At 39.0% G+C, this 17,362-nt stretch overlaps 1 protein-coding gene across 1 annotated transcript in view; it reads left to right on the plus strand.

Annotated features, from left to right (window-relative positions):
- The window catches only part of LOC137577547 (uncharacterized), a 46,690-nt gene that overhangs the window by 25,820 nt on the left and 3,508 nt on the right, over positions 1–17,362 (plus strand). Inside the window, 3 exon segments of the mRNA XM_068291040.1 lie at positions 12,443–12,627; positions 16,033–16,255; positions 16,491–16,583. Coding sequence (XP_068147141.1) covers positions 12,443–12,627; positions 16,033–16,255; positions 16,491–16,583 — 501 coding nt within the window.

Genomic DNA, 17,362 nt, shown 5'->3' on the forward strand with positions numbered 1-17,362 from the left:
CCTCCCATCCTCCCCCATTCAGGCATCAAATTAAAATGATCGCCGACAAAAAGCAAAAAACAAAAAAATTGAATATAAACTAAGCGCCACAAAATTGAAAGTAAAGCTGCAAATGAATTGTGCCCGGACGTGACTCAAATTCGGTAGGACACATCCCCCAACCAATCCTCTCGCTCGCCAGGTGGACGTGTCCTGCCTCGCTGCCGTGTCCTTTTTGTTGGCCGAAAATGTTTAATAGAAAAATTATGCACTGATTTGTATTTGTCTTAATCTTTTTTTCTTACTTTTGCTGTGTCATTTTCATGCCTGACCGCTTATGCAAATCGCCGCAGAAGTAAAAGAAAAGAAAAGATGAAACTAAACGAACAGAAAAGAGGGAACCAAGAAAGAAGTGGCACCAACAAAAAAGTGTATATCCTGCTGTTCTCCGGCTGCCACTTAAAGATTTGCGTGGGACAGGCTATCGATGGCAGCAATTTCCGGCTGGAGACAAGCAAAAACAAAAAACGACAAACGGTTCCTTTACATGGCAGAACGCCTTCGAACCGTCTCGCCTACTTCCTCCTTCTCTCTGGCATTTTACATTCTTCTGCGCTGCAGGAGTGTATCCTGGCATCGTAAAAACAAACGCCAAATCTGAATCTAAATCCAAATCCGCCGCATCAAATTGGCTATGGCCGAAAAAAAGCAAAAAATGAAGTTGATGAATTAATGGTCAACGACTTTGAGGTACCCTATAGGGAATACACTCTGGGGCAAATGAATAGGCCAAGAAATTGGCAAATGTTGAGTCTATGTTTTCCAACTCAGCTAATCCAGAATATCTTTAAGTCGTTTTTTCCTCATTTTACCATGCTCATTTCAAATACCCTTTACAATGCAGTGGTTACAGGGTATGCTCATGAAGAAAGAAAAACCGAAGAGACGAAAAATTCGAAACTCAATTGGAAGCCACTGGGCGACACTTGAAAAGCAAGTCGAAGACGTAGACGATTTTCCGCTTCTGCTTTTCCTTTTTCGCATAACATTTGCAGTCAAACAGACGGACAGAGAGGGTGAGAGAGAGAGAGAGTCAGAGGGAGTGTGTGTGTGGGGGAGGTTGGAGGTCAAAAGCACTTTAGAACAATGAAAAGCCAGAACCGAATTGCAAACTTTATGCTGTAATACTCTTACCCATAACCTTCTACCATCATGTCTAAGGCATTCGATTTGTCAACGATTTCAAATGGGTTGCATTTTCTTTGCTCTCTTATTCTACTGGTTTTCCTTTTGTTTTTTTTTTTTTTTGTTCTTCTGCTTTTATTTTATTGGATTTGGCTGTGGAATTTCATTTTATTGGCCATTTTGGGTGACCTTCGCGTTGGCGTCTGGGATTTGTCCTACCAGCAACCCGCACAACTACAGTGGGTACTGGGTAGTGGGAGTACCTACTCCAGAATCTCTCTGGGGACATTCTTTCCATTTGGAAATTCCGCAATAAATTGCGCGCTCTTGCCATGGGTAAAGTTTTTGCATAATTTGAATTGTTTGCACTTATTGGTTTCGTACAAGTATTTTTTTTTTCTTTTCGGTCTCCGTTTGTGTTTGTGGGTTTGAGTTTCAATTTTCTTGTAACTTCGATTCAATAATTGGCAAACTCTGACTGATGAATGGATGGTCGAGGCATCGATCCGACCTCTTCAGCAAAGCGTCATAACGTGATGGCAAAAATGGGTTAATAGCTTGCTGCATTTAGCCTGCAATTAAAATGGCTGAAATCATAAAGATGTGTGTGAGAGAGAGGGGGAGAAAATAGGTTTTCCCTCTGCAATTAATTTTATGCTGCCGCCGCCGTCACCATCATCCTGTCATTAAGTCTCCCCCTCTCTCTCCGCTGCCTCTGGGGCATATAAACTTTCACCCATTCTCTGTAGGCTGCAAAATGGAAGTACTTCATTTAATTCTCTTTGACTTTACGCACTTTGTGTGTGTATGTGCGTGTGTGTGTGTGTGTATTTTTCACGCCGTGTGGTCGCCGCAGGGTCATCAGGTGTCATAATCAAATACATGCAGCATTCACACAGGTTCCTCGGTAATTAAATAATTACATACATTCCAAACATAATCATCTCGTTCATACGATAAACGATTAAGTGACTGACTTACTGACTTATTATGGAAAATTATTGCATTTTCTCAAATTTTCTTATTGAATCAAACAATTTTCCTGGAATGTCATTTAAATAGTTGCATATGTATATTTGATAAAATTTAATTAATGGAATGTATAAATGAAACTTGTACAGATGCAAATATTTGCAATGAACTATGTTATACACAATCGTTTCCATTATCCCCGACGGAACAACCTTTCAGTATTGCTTCATCAGGGGGAATCTCCACCTGTGTCGGGGTTCGAACTCGAGCACAACAGAATTGTAGTTTTAGTAGGTCTATCCGACTAGGATTGCAATGAACTGTGTGGTCTTTTCTATTTGATGAGAGTCAAATTGCAATTATTATATGTTTATTCTCTAGAGTAACAAGAAGGAAATCGATTTTTAGTATTTCAAGTCTAATTTCAGTGCTCTTTGATACTTATCTCTTCTCTCACTATTCCATAAACTATCTTTAAGTTAAGTCCACCTCCTTCAAAATAAGAAACATATTAGAGGTGAGAATAAAAGAGAACTCATTCACAATAAGACCCAAAATCGAAATCGAAAGATCGTGATTAACCCAAAAGCAATTAAACTGCAAGGGTACATATATAAAAATCATCATCTCATCTTGATGTAATGATATTCATTCAATTAACATTGACCCACAAACACTGAAGATCATCACGCTGGAATTGACAAAATTTTTAATGATGCTTGAAGAATTTTATCGAAGCAAAAGATGATTAAAAATTGAATTGAAAAATTATGGCATTTTTTTACGATGTTTTACTGAGCAAGGAGAGATGGGTAAGCCAAAGGTTCAATTGCCTTTGTCTCGACCGATTTTGACTCACTCCAGTGAACAGTGAAGTTCAATGATTCACACACACACACAGATGAAGCACACTTGATGCCAATCGATGCCACGAAAACAAAAGCCTCCCAAAAATATCAAAAATATTTCAAAGCTGTCACTTTGTGTTAAGAATCGCGCTAACTTATCCCTTATCTCCCAATTGTGTCATCTATTTCGTATTGGCTCTTATGATATTCTAATTAATGGCAGCGAGTGTTGAGTGTTTCTTGGGGTGTTGAAATCTTTCGTTTTTCCTCCGCATTTTGAGAGAGATCATTTTAAATATATATAAAAATATAGCTTCCATTTTCCTCTTTCCAAAAGTTCATTTGTTCATTCTCTCATACTCTTTCAACAAATAAAAACCATTTGGTGCTAAATTAAATCACTTAAAGATGCCACAGCTTTATATTAAAAGCGCATAGAATTCGAGTGAAATCAGTGTCGGGAGAGGTGGGGGATTGGTGGGGTTGGTTGGTTGGTTGAAATAAAAATAAAAATAAAAACAAAAGCAGCGACAATGACAACAACAACAACAACAACAGAAAATTGAAATGACCTAGATTATGGGCCAGTGTTGCTGCTGCTGTTGGCGGCATGATTATTGTTATTGTTGCCCATCATAGAGAAACGACGACGACAAAAACGACAACTGCATGAATGAGAAGCAACAGCAACCAACATAGGCAACGGCAGCAACATCATGATGAGCTAACGAGCAATTTAAGAATTTAATTTATATAGGTTTATATGTATATACAGATATATACAGATATATGACAAATCCAGTCGTTGGGAGAGCTGCTTGCAACAGCAGCAATATGGCAAACGACAAGCAACGGGAGCAACAGCAACATCAGCAACATCCAGCTTTTGGAGCCTAATGACGCAGCCACTTAAGCGTGTGCGCCCAGTGTGTGTTAGTGTGTATTAGTGTGTGTGTGTGCGCGCCACATTGGCTGCGGTTCTTTCTGCGTCTCTGCAGCAGCATAAAAGTTGCTGTTGCTGTTGCTATTGCTGTTGTTGCTGCTGTCGCGTCGGCAACATGTAAAAGTAATTGCCAACCCGGATGCCGACTGACTCGCTGCGTGTGTGTGTGTGTATAAGTGTGCGAGTGACTGTGTGTGTGTGTATGTGCCACATGAAAGCCAGAAATTAGAAACGGATCTGAAATTAGAAATGCCTCAAACAACGCAATAGTGGCCTCCAGTTGTTGTTGCTGCTGCTGCCGCCGTCGTCGTAGTCGTCACGATGTTTGGCACTTGTTCCCTGTGTGTTCCATGGAGTGTGTTCTTCTGGCACTGCCCAAGTGTGTGTGTGTGTGTGTGTGTGGGTGATGTGTTTTATATAAAAGCATAAGAAATGCCCAGAAACCATTTGGCTGAAGGCAGCAGTCACCATGTCTACTGCAGTTGGCCACACTTGGCATGCTGCCCTATATATACATACACCCAGAAGAAGAAGATGATGATGATAATGGGGGAGTGTGGAAACGGGTGAGGAAGCACAAATCTAGGCTAGATCTGGAGGATGCGTGGGCGTCAATTGTTGGCAACTCTTGCATTTTATGCATTCAAAAATTGGCAATAAACGTTTTGGCAAACTTTGTCTGCCATTGCCTGGGCCATTGCTCCACTGAGCGAAAAGCCAAAAAACAAAGACACAGAAACTTATGGCAATTAAATTGCATTTAATATGTCACTAACTTAAATCAGAGGCAAAGTTACTAAAACAAACAGAGATACAGTAAAAGTTTCAGCAATAATCTCAATTTAAATGTCAATACAAATTTATAAGAAACATTTTCTGATTGCGTTCATCTTAATTACTTAATCTTAAAATGCATTTCCGTTAACCATGAAAAAATTGGGAATTAAAAAAAGAAAATATATTTCATTTTCATTTGTTAAATGAATCCTTTTTTTTGAGAAAGTTTGAACTACCTTGGAGCAAAAAGCATCCTGTATGATCGAGAGAAATCCTTTGTTGGTAAATTATTTCATTAATTCAGTCTAAGACTAATACGAAAATTTAATAGAAATATATTTGATTTAGTTTTTATCTATTAATTAAAGAAAATTGCATAAAGCGCCCCCCATAATTGTATAATTAACATAATTCAACTAAATAAATCACTTTAACAAATTGATTAAAAAAAGTTTACTGGGCTTATAAATTGGCAAAACCCATAAATCACGATTAATAGCAATTAAAAATGGCTAAAAGAAGTGATAAAGAATATTGAAAGAAGATTCTAATTGGCAATGAAAATCTATTCGTTTGCATAGACACTTTTCTTCGAGTGTAAAATGGACAGAAGAGACCGTTAGTGCAAAAGTTTGGCCCCATACTCGTATAATCTTTTACACTCGCATTAAAAGCTCACTTTGAACAAGGGAGAAAATGGTAGTGGGTATGGGGCCAAACGTCACCATCACCATCACCTTCTGACATGCTCCACTCCAGTGGATGCAACACCCGGCCATCCCCTTCCATCCTTCCGCCGCCCCCTCGTGCCACATTTTAACTGACAACTCAACTTTATATTGTCTGAAGTCGCAAGCTCGTGTTACGCCCACCTTAGACACTGCCTTCAACTCCAGCTCTCTAGCTCTTGCCTGGGTATGACTGTGGCTCTTTAATATACTTTTAGATACTTTTCATTCGGGTTTGAGATAGATAGAAAGAGACACACACAGAGAGAGAGAGAGAGAGAGTGAGGGGAAGAGCAATTTAAGCTTAACTAGAGTTCAGCATTTTGGCTTCAGTCAAGCGTCAAAGCGTTTTCCAACGTTGCCCAAGTTGAATTTCGGATTCGGACCCAGAGCCAGAGCCCGTTGTCGTCGTCGCCGTCGTCTTCAGGTTTTTTTCTTTCTATGTGCTGTTTGTTAGTAGGTCAGAAAGAAGTACGAGTATCTGCGGATCTTCTTTCTATATGTATATATATACACAGTGGAAGTGAGTGTGTGTGTGTGTGTTGGTGTGTGATTGTTACTTTTACTCCAACACACAACAAAACACACAACGTGACTTTGTCTCTTTTACTGGGATATTTTATAGTTTTCTGTCAGTTTTTCTTTCGTTCTCCGTTTCGTTTCTCTTAGTGTTTCAGTGTTTGCTTTCATTTTTATATGCGATTTTAATGTTGGGTGAATGTCATGTTCTTCTGACTTAACTCTAACTGCTGCCACTGGTTTTTCATTTTATTAAAGATATATGTATGTATAAAAAAAGCACATTTGAAAGGGGGGGAAAAGAAGTGCACAGAGTGTGGGCTATATCTAGGCAGTAAGACATGTTTTTATGTTTTTTTTTTCTATGCTCAGCTCTTGTCTCCTTTTATCATCTGTCTGACGAATTCTTTGAAGTCTTTAAATTGTCATGACACCTGACTTTTTTCTACTCCAACTACAACATGTTTTAGTCTATTCGACATTCCTACTATCAACAGAAACTTATTTTTATTTCTCAAGAATTTATTTATGATGTCGAGCCAAGAGAATTACATGTATAACAATTATAATTATTACCCAAATCTCAACTGAGCTCAAAGTATAAAACAAAAAACCCCAAAAAGAAACTAATCTGCATTCAAAAAAGGACTGAGAACCCGCAAGACCAAGAGGAAACAAAAATCAAAATGAAGGATCTAGGTTAACTTTAAGTATGTCGAAATTTGTATACCCTTTTATATGGAGTACATTTGAAATGGAATGTGAAATGATAAGTTTGATAAGTCGATTCAATAAATGAGCCTATGAACAAATTTAAGTGCCTAGTTTCCAGATCCATTGAAAATATAAACTTTGAGGTATTCCAAAGTCCTGGGTTTCCAATCATTGTTTATAGATGCGCACCTAACGAAAAAGTATCCTTAAGCCAGGCTCAAATTGCATTCCTCTAATCGCTGCTGAAGTCAGTTTCAACCTCGAGTAGGTAATTAATAATTAAGTTAACTTTATTTCAAAAATCGTCCAAAACTTGGTCGAATTAAAATCTTTTTTGAAAGGGTATTCAGCCAAAAAATGAAAAAAAGGAAAAACCCCCCATTACGAATCAGAACTGCGGCAAAGTTGAAAAGCTCTAACGCTGTAATTATGCCTTCATTTGAGTAGATCGCAAGAGTGGGCAGGAAGGGTAAGGGTGTAGGGGTAGGGTGTATGGTTTAGCCGTTTGTTGGAGGGGCCTTTGATTGAAAGTTGAAAATGGGTTTGCGCCCACTTAGTTTCCACTTCGTTTGGGTCTCTCTCACACTCGCTGGACGACTGGGCTAATGCCAAATTCACCAGCTGGGGCAATTTTCTAACAAAAATAAACAGAAATCGCTTTGTCAGTGAGCTAAATAAAAATTACGCACTCTCCAAAATTTGAAGTGGTAAACGACAGTTGAGATACCCTACTATAAGACTGAGAACTTGCTATACCTAGAATAAATGATTACATTATAATAGTATGAATTTCTCATCCATCTGTTTTGATTTTGAAGAAAATAGTTCAAATATAATAATAAGGTTTCCTTGAACCAATTGGGCAAGAAATAAGATACAGCAGATTGTCATTAATCTTTGAGTCTATATATCTATCTTTCCATCTATATAGGGTTACGATTGTTGATAGGTAGACTCTATCGATACCACTTTCCATATATACTCATTCCTGAACTTAAATACCCATCTATATACAAATCAACTCACAGCAAACATATCTCTTTATTCATCCACTTAGTTGAGCATCTATCAATCTATTCATTGGGGAAGAATAGTTAAACTTTAGTTGAACTAACATACCCACTTCGTCTCTTCTAATGGAACTACAGGGTATTATTGAAAAAGCCCCAAAACTCAATCCATTCTATTGTGAAAAATCATTATTTAATTTGCCGTGTTTTCTATGCTCTTTATTCTCTCGTATTGTTAATGGTTTTTGTTTGGCTTTTGTTGGTTGCTTTTGGACTTTATTGTTGGCTTGTTGTCTGGGTCTTGTAACGTAAATGTGCCAATGTTATTAACTTTTTCGGCTAATTATTTCAATTTGCTTTGCCTGTACAATTTTTGGCTCTGACTCTGGCTTTGGCCTGGTCCGGCTTGGCCTGCATTGCCTCATTTCTGTATAGTTGCAATTACATAAGCCATAAAAAAAATTGAATCTGAATTGTATGTACCCCGCAAACTAAAGCATTATTTATAAATCCATCAAACTTTGAGTGTGTGTGTGTGAGTGTAGCTGTATGTGTTTTTTGTTGGTTTGATTATCTTGGGATTATGTTTAAGAACAAATAAATTTAAATTGCTCTTGGGGGCGCTCCATAGAGAGATAGTCATTAAATTTTGATTAGACGCCACTCGCAGTATGAACTAATTGCTGCGTGGTGGCCAGAGGTGAAGAGAGGGGGAAAGCCGAGGGTGGTTGGTGGTGTTGAAGGCCAATTTTTGCCTCAGTTTTATGGGCATATAAAAATGTTGCCGCTGTTAGTTGCTGCTGCTGCCGCTGCTGCGGAAATGTTGCTGATAGTAACTAAAAGGAACAATCTTTGCTGCCCAAGCCCAAGTGTGTTGTTGTAATAAAGTTGTTGCTCTCTTTCACTTTTTTTGTTTAACGTTTTCTCGTTGCAAATTGCTTAATCAATTGTAAAGTGTTCACTCGCATGTAAATGTCAATGTGACAGCTGCCGGCGGTAGCAACGGAAGTGAGCCGCCATTTAATATATGGAAAACTCGGAGAAAAATGAAAGTTTATATAAAGTGCAGTGGCAGAAGCAGCAGCAAAAGAGGCAAAAAGGGAAAAACTGTGTCAATGTTGGTAATTACAAATTGCAATTAATAAATGAAAACTTAATGCAATAACCGAGTTGTAGTTGTTGCATTGATTGAATAATTGCCCGAGTGATGGACAGACTGACTGAGTGACTAACTAACTAACTAACTAACTCACTCACCGACTACTTATAAACAAGTATAATGAGCCTGAAGTCTATAACCCTGAACCACATTTGTTCAGCCGAATTATAAGTATATGCTCATGTATACATACAATATTCACCTTGAATAGAAGCTACTAGTAGTTCAGATGGCTTTAGTTGGTTCAGGAGCGGATCTAAGGTATGTGTGTAGGAGGTAGTTTATTATTAACTGAAGTCCGAATGGCAAGTAGAATAGTCCAATTGAGCGAAGTGTGTAAAAGTGTTGATTTTCTCAACTTCTCTCCTTTCAAAGTTTACACCTAAATCCGGCACTGATTTAGTTAGTCAGAGAGTTTATTAAACTAGTGGCTTGTGCTTACTTAAATGCGCAGTAAGCAGTATATGGCCAAGTTTCACTACCAATTAGCGCATCTATGCAAAACGAATGCCACACAAAACTATCACCAAATGATGCATTAACCCATAAACACACGAATGTGTTGGAGTGTGTGGGTATGTGTGTGTGTGCGGTGTGTGTGTCTTTTGAGGAAATTCTCACTAATTCGAAATGCTTATGCATGGATTCAATTTCAATTGCCGCCGACGACGACGCATCGCAGCTCAGCTTTCCTCTAATTCTCTATTCTCATTCCATTCCAACTCATCACCCTTGGCACACACACACTTCCTTTCACACACTCACAATAGTTAGTGCGTGTGTGTGAGTGTGTGTATGCCTAATTTGTTAATCAATCATTTTACATTGGAGTATTGTAGCCTGCACGTTACATTTGATCTTTTCTAGTTTTCTCCATCTCTTGGGGCTTTTGTCTTGGGTCATTGCCGCCGCCTCCATGGGAGGCACTTCACTCAATGAATGAAAAGACGCCAATCGACGAATGTAGTTGAAGTTTGTCCCTAGCATGGGGTCGACAATGCATCCATCCACCACATGGACGTAGCTGGCCAAACAGAAATAGTGAGACGGGGGGGGGGACCAAATGATTGCCAGATCGATTGTTCCTCTGAATGGTTTACAATTTGAATAATTCGCTCGATGAGTTTAGTCAGTTTTTCTTGGAAATTGCACTTGAAGTGCAATATGGTTTTCCAGAACCAAAGAATAAACATTTCATTTAATTGCTTTGCCCAATTTGTTTCTCAAAATTATAACAAATCTTTTGTAAACAATATTGCAATCAAGGTCTTGAAGATTTTTAAGTTTACCATAAATATTAAATTCTTTGAAAAGTGGCATTTGTTATTTGAAAATTTAATAGAAATATATCATAGATGAATGAAAAATAGAGACACGGCTCCAGCTATCACGGTTATTCGACATATTATGAATGATATTTTACATCTCTTTGATTGAAAAAGGAATCTAAGGTTGCTGTATTTGTCAATGTCCTGAAAGTGTCTATTAAACAGCTTTACTTAGTTTTAATATTTCATGAACAAGACCTTAGATCTTAGACCAATGTGAAGCGAATTGTTACATTTTCGTCACCTAATGTAATTACAAACTTAGTTTAAACATCAAATATGCTAATGAAGCTGTGTTAATGCAGGTCTTTTGTCGTTTACAAATCGTTTTCGAATCGGCTTCTTTTCAAGTCAGTAAAAGTTAAAAATATGTATGACAAACAAATGGCCTTAGAAATAGAGGCGATACCTGATAAGACAAATTTGTTTAAAACTGAAAATGAGAAAACTTTCGATACGTAAAGCAAACAAAAAATGTTTTACATTTCATTGAAGCTATCTCTCTCCTACTTACATTAAATGAGATTTCCTCTGTTTAGTTGCCAAGGAAATGAAATCTTATTTAATCAATCAAAGAGAGTTGGAAGCTGCACCTGCAAATAGATTATATTGGTAACTTTGGTGACATTTCTTTACTCTTTTGAATCTCTCTAACAACAAGAGATGAAAAATATTCAATTTTCAAATTGTTTAGTAACGAACTTCCTCTTGTCTCTTTGCCTTCTCCCCACCCATGAGAAATATGAGAGATATTTATTCATACTCATGTAGATGAAAAACTATGGGAATGAAGTTTATATGGAAAGAACTTATTGTAATTCCATTTTATTTGCTTTTGCTTCCCATCCAGCCAGCCAGCCAACCAGCCAGCCAGCCATCCATCCTCAGTTAGACAATATTTTCGTGTTTATTGTTATGAAACTCTTCATTGAGTTTTACCTTTTTTGGTATTTTCTGCGAGCTCATTTCCGTGTCTCTATCTAGGTGTGACTGTGTGTGTGTTTTTGTATCTGTGTGACTGTCGGTCTCTCTCTCTCTCTCTCTCTCTCTCTCTTTCTCTGTATTTTTGGCATATGAACAATGATGCGCTAAAAAGATCTTATTTATCATGACATGACAACTGATGAAACATTAATGCTGCTGACAGAATCCGACTCCGACTCTGACTGTGACACGACCCTACACACACACACACACACACACACACAATCACATTCATAGGGATGGACCCCTCTGGGGATACCCTTTCGTTTGGCTCTCACACTCTCTGAGTGTCTCTCTCTCTCTCTCAACTCGATTTGTATACATATATATTTTTAATGGCATGTCATAAAAATCCTTGGAAATCCTCCACTTTTGCGCAACGCCCACCAAAAAAATGAGAAAAAAATAAAGCAACCAAATTATTAAACATAAATTTCCGGCCTCTCTTATTTTTGGTCTTTTATGCACGTAATTTTCCAACAATTTATCATTTCTTTGGCCCCAAAACTTGTTTGGCCAAAAATTGCTTCGATGACACAAAAGACAGAGAGCGGCAAACAAATAGTGTGAGAGAGTGAGAAAGAGAGATGAAAAGACAGCTGTCTGCCTATAAATATTTTCAGCATCTCCTTCCATCATCTAATTGTTGAAAGAGTCCTCGACGAAACTAGCCGAAAAAGGGACCAAAAAGGGGTTTTCCCTTCTAAGGAAGTTGCCGCTTTGTGTTGTGTCCTCCTAATGAATTTACGCACACACTCACACACACACACGCACACGTTCTCGCCCCGTGGCAGGTTCTGGTCTTTTGGTTGGGCATGGCATAAATTGTCCTTTTGCTGCGACAAATATTTTATGTCGTCTGGTCTGCATCTTACACTCTTCCCTTTTCCCTCTCCCCCTCTCTCTCTCTCTCTCTCTCTCTCTCTCTCTCTCTCTTTCCTCTGCTTTTATTGTGCGCAAATTTTTGGCACATAAATCATTAAATTACAACAATTGCACACGAGCGAGGACAAAAGACTGCGAGAAGAAGAAAGAGCAAAGGACTCTCGGCTAGGAATTTTTACACGATGAAATAAAACATCTGGCAATTGGCAATGGGCAAGTGTCCTTGCCTCCTCCTGTCTCTCCGTTTGTCTGTGTGTGAGTGTGAAGGTTTTCCCAGCTGTAGACCAAACACCTGCTCAATGAATTTTTGCCATTTTCCATTTCCCATTTCCCATTTGGCATTTCAACGCTCATTTTCTTTATCGACCAAAAACACTAAAACACAAAACGACTGTTTATTTTTCGTTACAGATCCCCCTCGGAGCGTTCGGGGAAGGGATGTTGCGGGCAATGGTTTGCCGGGCCACCTCTGCGTGCCCTCATTGCCGTCGTAGCCTTGGGCGGTCTGGCTTGTGCTCTAGGCGGAGCTGCTTTAGGTGCCACCGGACTGGCTGGACCCACCAATTCCCATCTCACAGCCGCCCTGCTAATGATTGGTAAGTACAACAACAAAAATGAACAAGAGATTACGCAATCTCACAGAGAAAAAAAAAAAGAAAAATGTCATTAAAATGGCAATGATGTTTGCACAATTCGTTTGTCATTGTATCTTTTTTAGACGAAAGACGTTGGAAGGGGAAGACTGTGAAAAAGTCACTTTTGACTATCTCCCTCTCTGTGTGTTTGCTTACAATTGTTACAATTATGTAGATATGGCATTCGGGTCGGTCTTTTTTTTTTTTTGTCTGTTTGAAGGGGGGGTTTCCACAACCCAACATCAGCCTCACCTACAATAAGATAAGGAGGAGAGGTTCAGAGGAAAGTATCTGCTGACCCAGTTCGAAGAACAAACAAATTTGTAACCAGACAAGAAAAGTCTGTCAATATTGACAGAGCATTTAGTTCCGGCTATGATTTTTTTCTCCCACTCCCTCTTCCACTCTTTCTCTCTGTTTCTGTCTTTCTCTTGGCTTTTTTTTATCTATCTCTGTTGCCAACTAACTGGGGAATGCTGTCAGTTAGATGATCAACAGGCTGCAGCTAGCTGACTATGAGAGAAAGATAGTTTTCCATATTTAAAGTTCAAGTTGTGCAATTTCGTTTTTGGTTTTGCTTTCCAAAAGACCAATTTGCTGCATAGTGAACTGTAGAGCATGTCCAATTGAGTTTACCAACGAGAAAAAGAAAAAGGGTCTCAGTCAGTTGCATAAGTTTTCCAACTCAATTAAGCCAACCAAATATATAGTTTGTTTGTATTTAGTCACTTTCACGGTCCTCAGTTGAAATTACTGAAAAACTGTTATCGTTATTCAAAGGAATATACATAGAGAAAAGATTGGAAATCTTTCTTCTGGGAATTCATAGTTATATTTGGCATAAATCTTCATTTCAATTAACTAATTAAAGCCAAGTCTGTAGATTTCAAAATGAATCTATTTAAAAAGACAAGACAAAGCATAGTATTACTTATAATTAGCCATTTAATCATAAGCTATTTATTCATAAGCTTGTTATTTGCATCCATCGTATTGGATTATCCTTAGTTGCCGATATTCAATATATAGCTACTCAATAAGGTTATTGCCGATCACTAGAAGTCCATCTTTGCTGTTTAAAAATTTTAAGAAGTAATATAAACAAAAAACTTCTTCATAAAATGAATAAGCTTTAGTTCATTAAACGTTTTTCCAAAAGATACTTCATATAATCTTTGTCTTTATCTTTATCTTTATCACTTCATGAATCAGCCCTAGTATATGTTTTTAGCAATAACCACTTACCTCTTCAGAATTATGGCGAACTACTTCTAAGATCGACAAATTGATAATGCAAAACATTTATTATCTTTTTCTTAAAGCAACGTCTAATCAAAATGCTCAGAAAAACAATGTTTGTTGATTGAAAAGTATTTAAAATTTGTAATCCCATTGAAATAATGTCGCTGCCAGTCGTGAGGTTGAATGCTTAATGTCCTCAAAGAGTCCTTAAACATAGGCCAGTATAAATTTAGGATTTTAAAATGTGAAATTTGTTAGATAATTTAGACTGAAAATTAATTTTAAAATGGCCTCTATCTATTTTTAATGCGAACAATCAAAAAGAAATCAAAATCACCTTACTAAATTGTAGAGAAATTTGTGAATTTGTGAGATTCTATAATTATAAACAAGATTTGCCAGCTGAATTCAGTTTTCTAGGGCAAAATGTGTAAAGATACAATGTAAGAAGAAAAACCTCTGTTGTCTTAACCTTTAAGACATGAATAATGTTTATCAATGAACTATTTTGGCCAGACATCTTGGCATTGAATTTTATTTTTAAACCGCCAAAACAAAAGTTTTTGCAATCGTTTGCATTTTGCCCGAAGACTGAACAAGAATTTATGTGTGGCGCTTCATTCATAAACTGTTTCATAATAGCTGAAAAAGTTTCGATTCAGTTTCTCACGTGTCTCTCTGATGAATGAGTCATTTGCTTACATTCCCGTTTAATCTAGAGAACGACTCCCACTGCCACCCACAACCAAGCCAAGTTAACCGAGGGCACGTAGAATGCGGGGCTAAGAGACTTACCGACACTGAACTAAACAAGTGCACCGACAATTATGCCCCTGATGGGTGGGGAGGAGAGGTAAATTAGGCTTATTATTGGCAGGGGGCAGAGGCCCATTTTTGCATTATGTATGCCAAGTCTAATCAATTGTGCGGGGCGTTTAGTTTGAGCACTCGAAGCGTGACATTGCGCCATTTTCGGTGGCAATTACCAAAAAAAACACAACACAAACACAAGACGAAGCGAACAATAAAACACTAAATGAAGGAAGAATATCAAGCCGATACTTGTATACCCTTTTTTGTGCGTAGGAGAAGTTAGTAATGCTAGGTAATGGATTCTGGAGTGATCATTGCTGGTCTTCTCTCCATAGTCTCTGGTTGAGTTTGACTAATAGATCCTCATAGTTTCCTCGAGTTGAAAACTTACAGAGCTGAAGATTATTGTAGACCGATCTATTCTGGACATGTTAGTCCTCATATAGTAAAGTTTCCAGATTACATTCAAAACATCTAGAGTGTATCTTGAATACTTTTCTAGTTCACTTGCTAATGTACCCCAATTTTCGTTGTTAGAGTATAGAAAAATGCTCAGTGTAACAGCATTTTACATAATTTAATGGCAATCAAGGCAGTCAGCCAAATAAGAGTAGGGGACGAGCGGGGACTCGTATGTGGCATATAATAGAGATGATGACTTGTCGAGGTCTTCGCCGTGCGGCGGTCTGAGGTCTTTGGTCTTTCGTCTTTTGAGGCTTTTGTCAAATGTCACAACAAACGCACAAATTGTGAGCGCAAATTGCTCATGAAAACTGAAAATGAAAATGAATTTCGCTATAGTCATAATAAAATTGTCTTCTGTTTAGTCTCGTGTGTGAGTGTGTGCGTGTGTGTGTGTGTCGAGGCCTCTGTTTGAAGCATTGTTTGAAAAATTTGCCATGATGACACGCTCCACTGATAGACAACTCCTTCTGGTTTTCATTTTTGACTGTAGTTTTTCCCTGGTTTTTGAAAAGAAAGTGAAAGTCTTCAGTTTTTTATCTGCTTTTGGCCTGGGACTGGGATGATTAGACTCTGGCTGCTGCCTGCTGCCAGCCTGCCTGTCTGTCTTGTCTCTAAGTGAGTTGGTAATTGCCCTGACACGCCCACTCAGGCCAGCTTTGACGGCTAATTAAATTTGCCATTGTTCAACAGGCCAAAATATGAGGAGATTCCCCGACTCTCCAGCTCCAATGCCAATTTAGCTAACCATTAATTGGGAGAGGGGGGGGCGGGAGGAGCAGCAAGCGCAATTTTCTGTACAACTCTGGCATTAAATCTTTTCCATTTCTCTTTTCTGTCTTATTGCAGGAGTTGGCGTTGTTTTGGTCACAGTGAGTGGAGCTGCCTGGCGGATGACAGCGCCGGGTGGCCAAAGTTGCCTTGGTCTTGGAACGAGTGTCGATCTGGGTCGCTGCGGACGCCGTCCCTGCAGTCGCGGTGGTGGGGCACCGCATGGTCTACTCTATCCCGAGTTTCAACATCGACCACCGCCGCCCTCGTATCAGGCCAGCATGCAGGAATATCGACTCAGGTAAGGATACGCTCGAATGAACATAATTTACCAAAGGACGGACGAGAAACCCTCTCTCTGAAGTTGGACACCGCCATTCGCCGTTTTTTGCGGTTCGCGGTTAGCATGTCCTTGCGCAATTAATTGCATTATGTATAATTATGCAAAAGCATTTTGCTGTACCTTTTCAACCACCTTTCCTACCCTTTCTCTCTGTTACTCACACATTTTTGCCTTTTCTTGTTTCGTTTGTCAGACTTTTGCTCTTGGACCGCGATCGCCAGAATGGCGTGGTGCGTGGCAATTCGCCACCGCCCACTTATCGATCTCATGCCGGCAGCCTGCTGAGGTAAGTACTTCCGTTTCCGTTCCATTCCATTTCCACTCTCACTCACGGACCCGTTCTACTTGTGAGTTATTTGCAAAGTTTGGCGCCAGCAAACCACAAAATGTTTACAGCCAACCGAACCGACCTCACGACCGTCCGACCGACCCAGTTGAAGCCAGTTTTTCGGCTTTTTGGGGTTGACTTGCCTCATGCAGCATCAGCAAAAGGCGGCAACAGCAACAGCAGCGGCAGTGGCATCGGCAACGGCATTGACGTCGACGTCGGCGGTTTGGCTTTGTGCGGTTTTTGGGGGTGTCAACATTGACACATAGCTTTTGCCAGGGGTTGGCCCCATTCCATCCCCACCCCAACTCTATCACTCTCTCTCTCTCTTTCTCTCTGTGTTTTTTATGGCACAAAACTTTCAGATGCATAAATATTGTTTCAAATCGATTTCAAACCTAAATTTATACAACAGTTTTCTATTTAATTATGTCCTAAGAATAGAGCTAGAAGAGATGCGGGTCTTTAGCAATTTGCAAGACAATTTAAGGCACCAGGCACAAGTTGGCACAAGTTTTATGCGTTAATTAGAAAAGTTAATTCTTTTATGGCCTAGAACCAGAAATGGTCCAAGTTGTGTCTAGGGGTCTCTCGTATACAGGCATTTTATTATCAGTAAAAGAAGTCTCTTAATGTCTCGCCATAACAGTGAAAACACCACCCTCCGTTTAGACTTTCAATGGAACAACCAAACATTTGTTCCCTCAAAAGAAACTGTGGAGAATTGCTATTGCAAT

The sequence above is a fragment of the Drosophila tropicalis genome, unplaced genomic scaffold (assembly GCF_018151085.1).
Source record: "Drosophila tropicalis isolate 14030-0801.00 unplaced genomic scaffold, ASM1815108v1 contig_593, whole genome shotgun sequence".
In the NCBI taxonomy this organism is placed as follows: Eukaryota; Metazoa; Arthropoda; class Insecta; order Diptera; family Drosophilidae; genus Drosophila; species Drosophila tropicalis.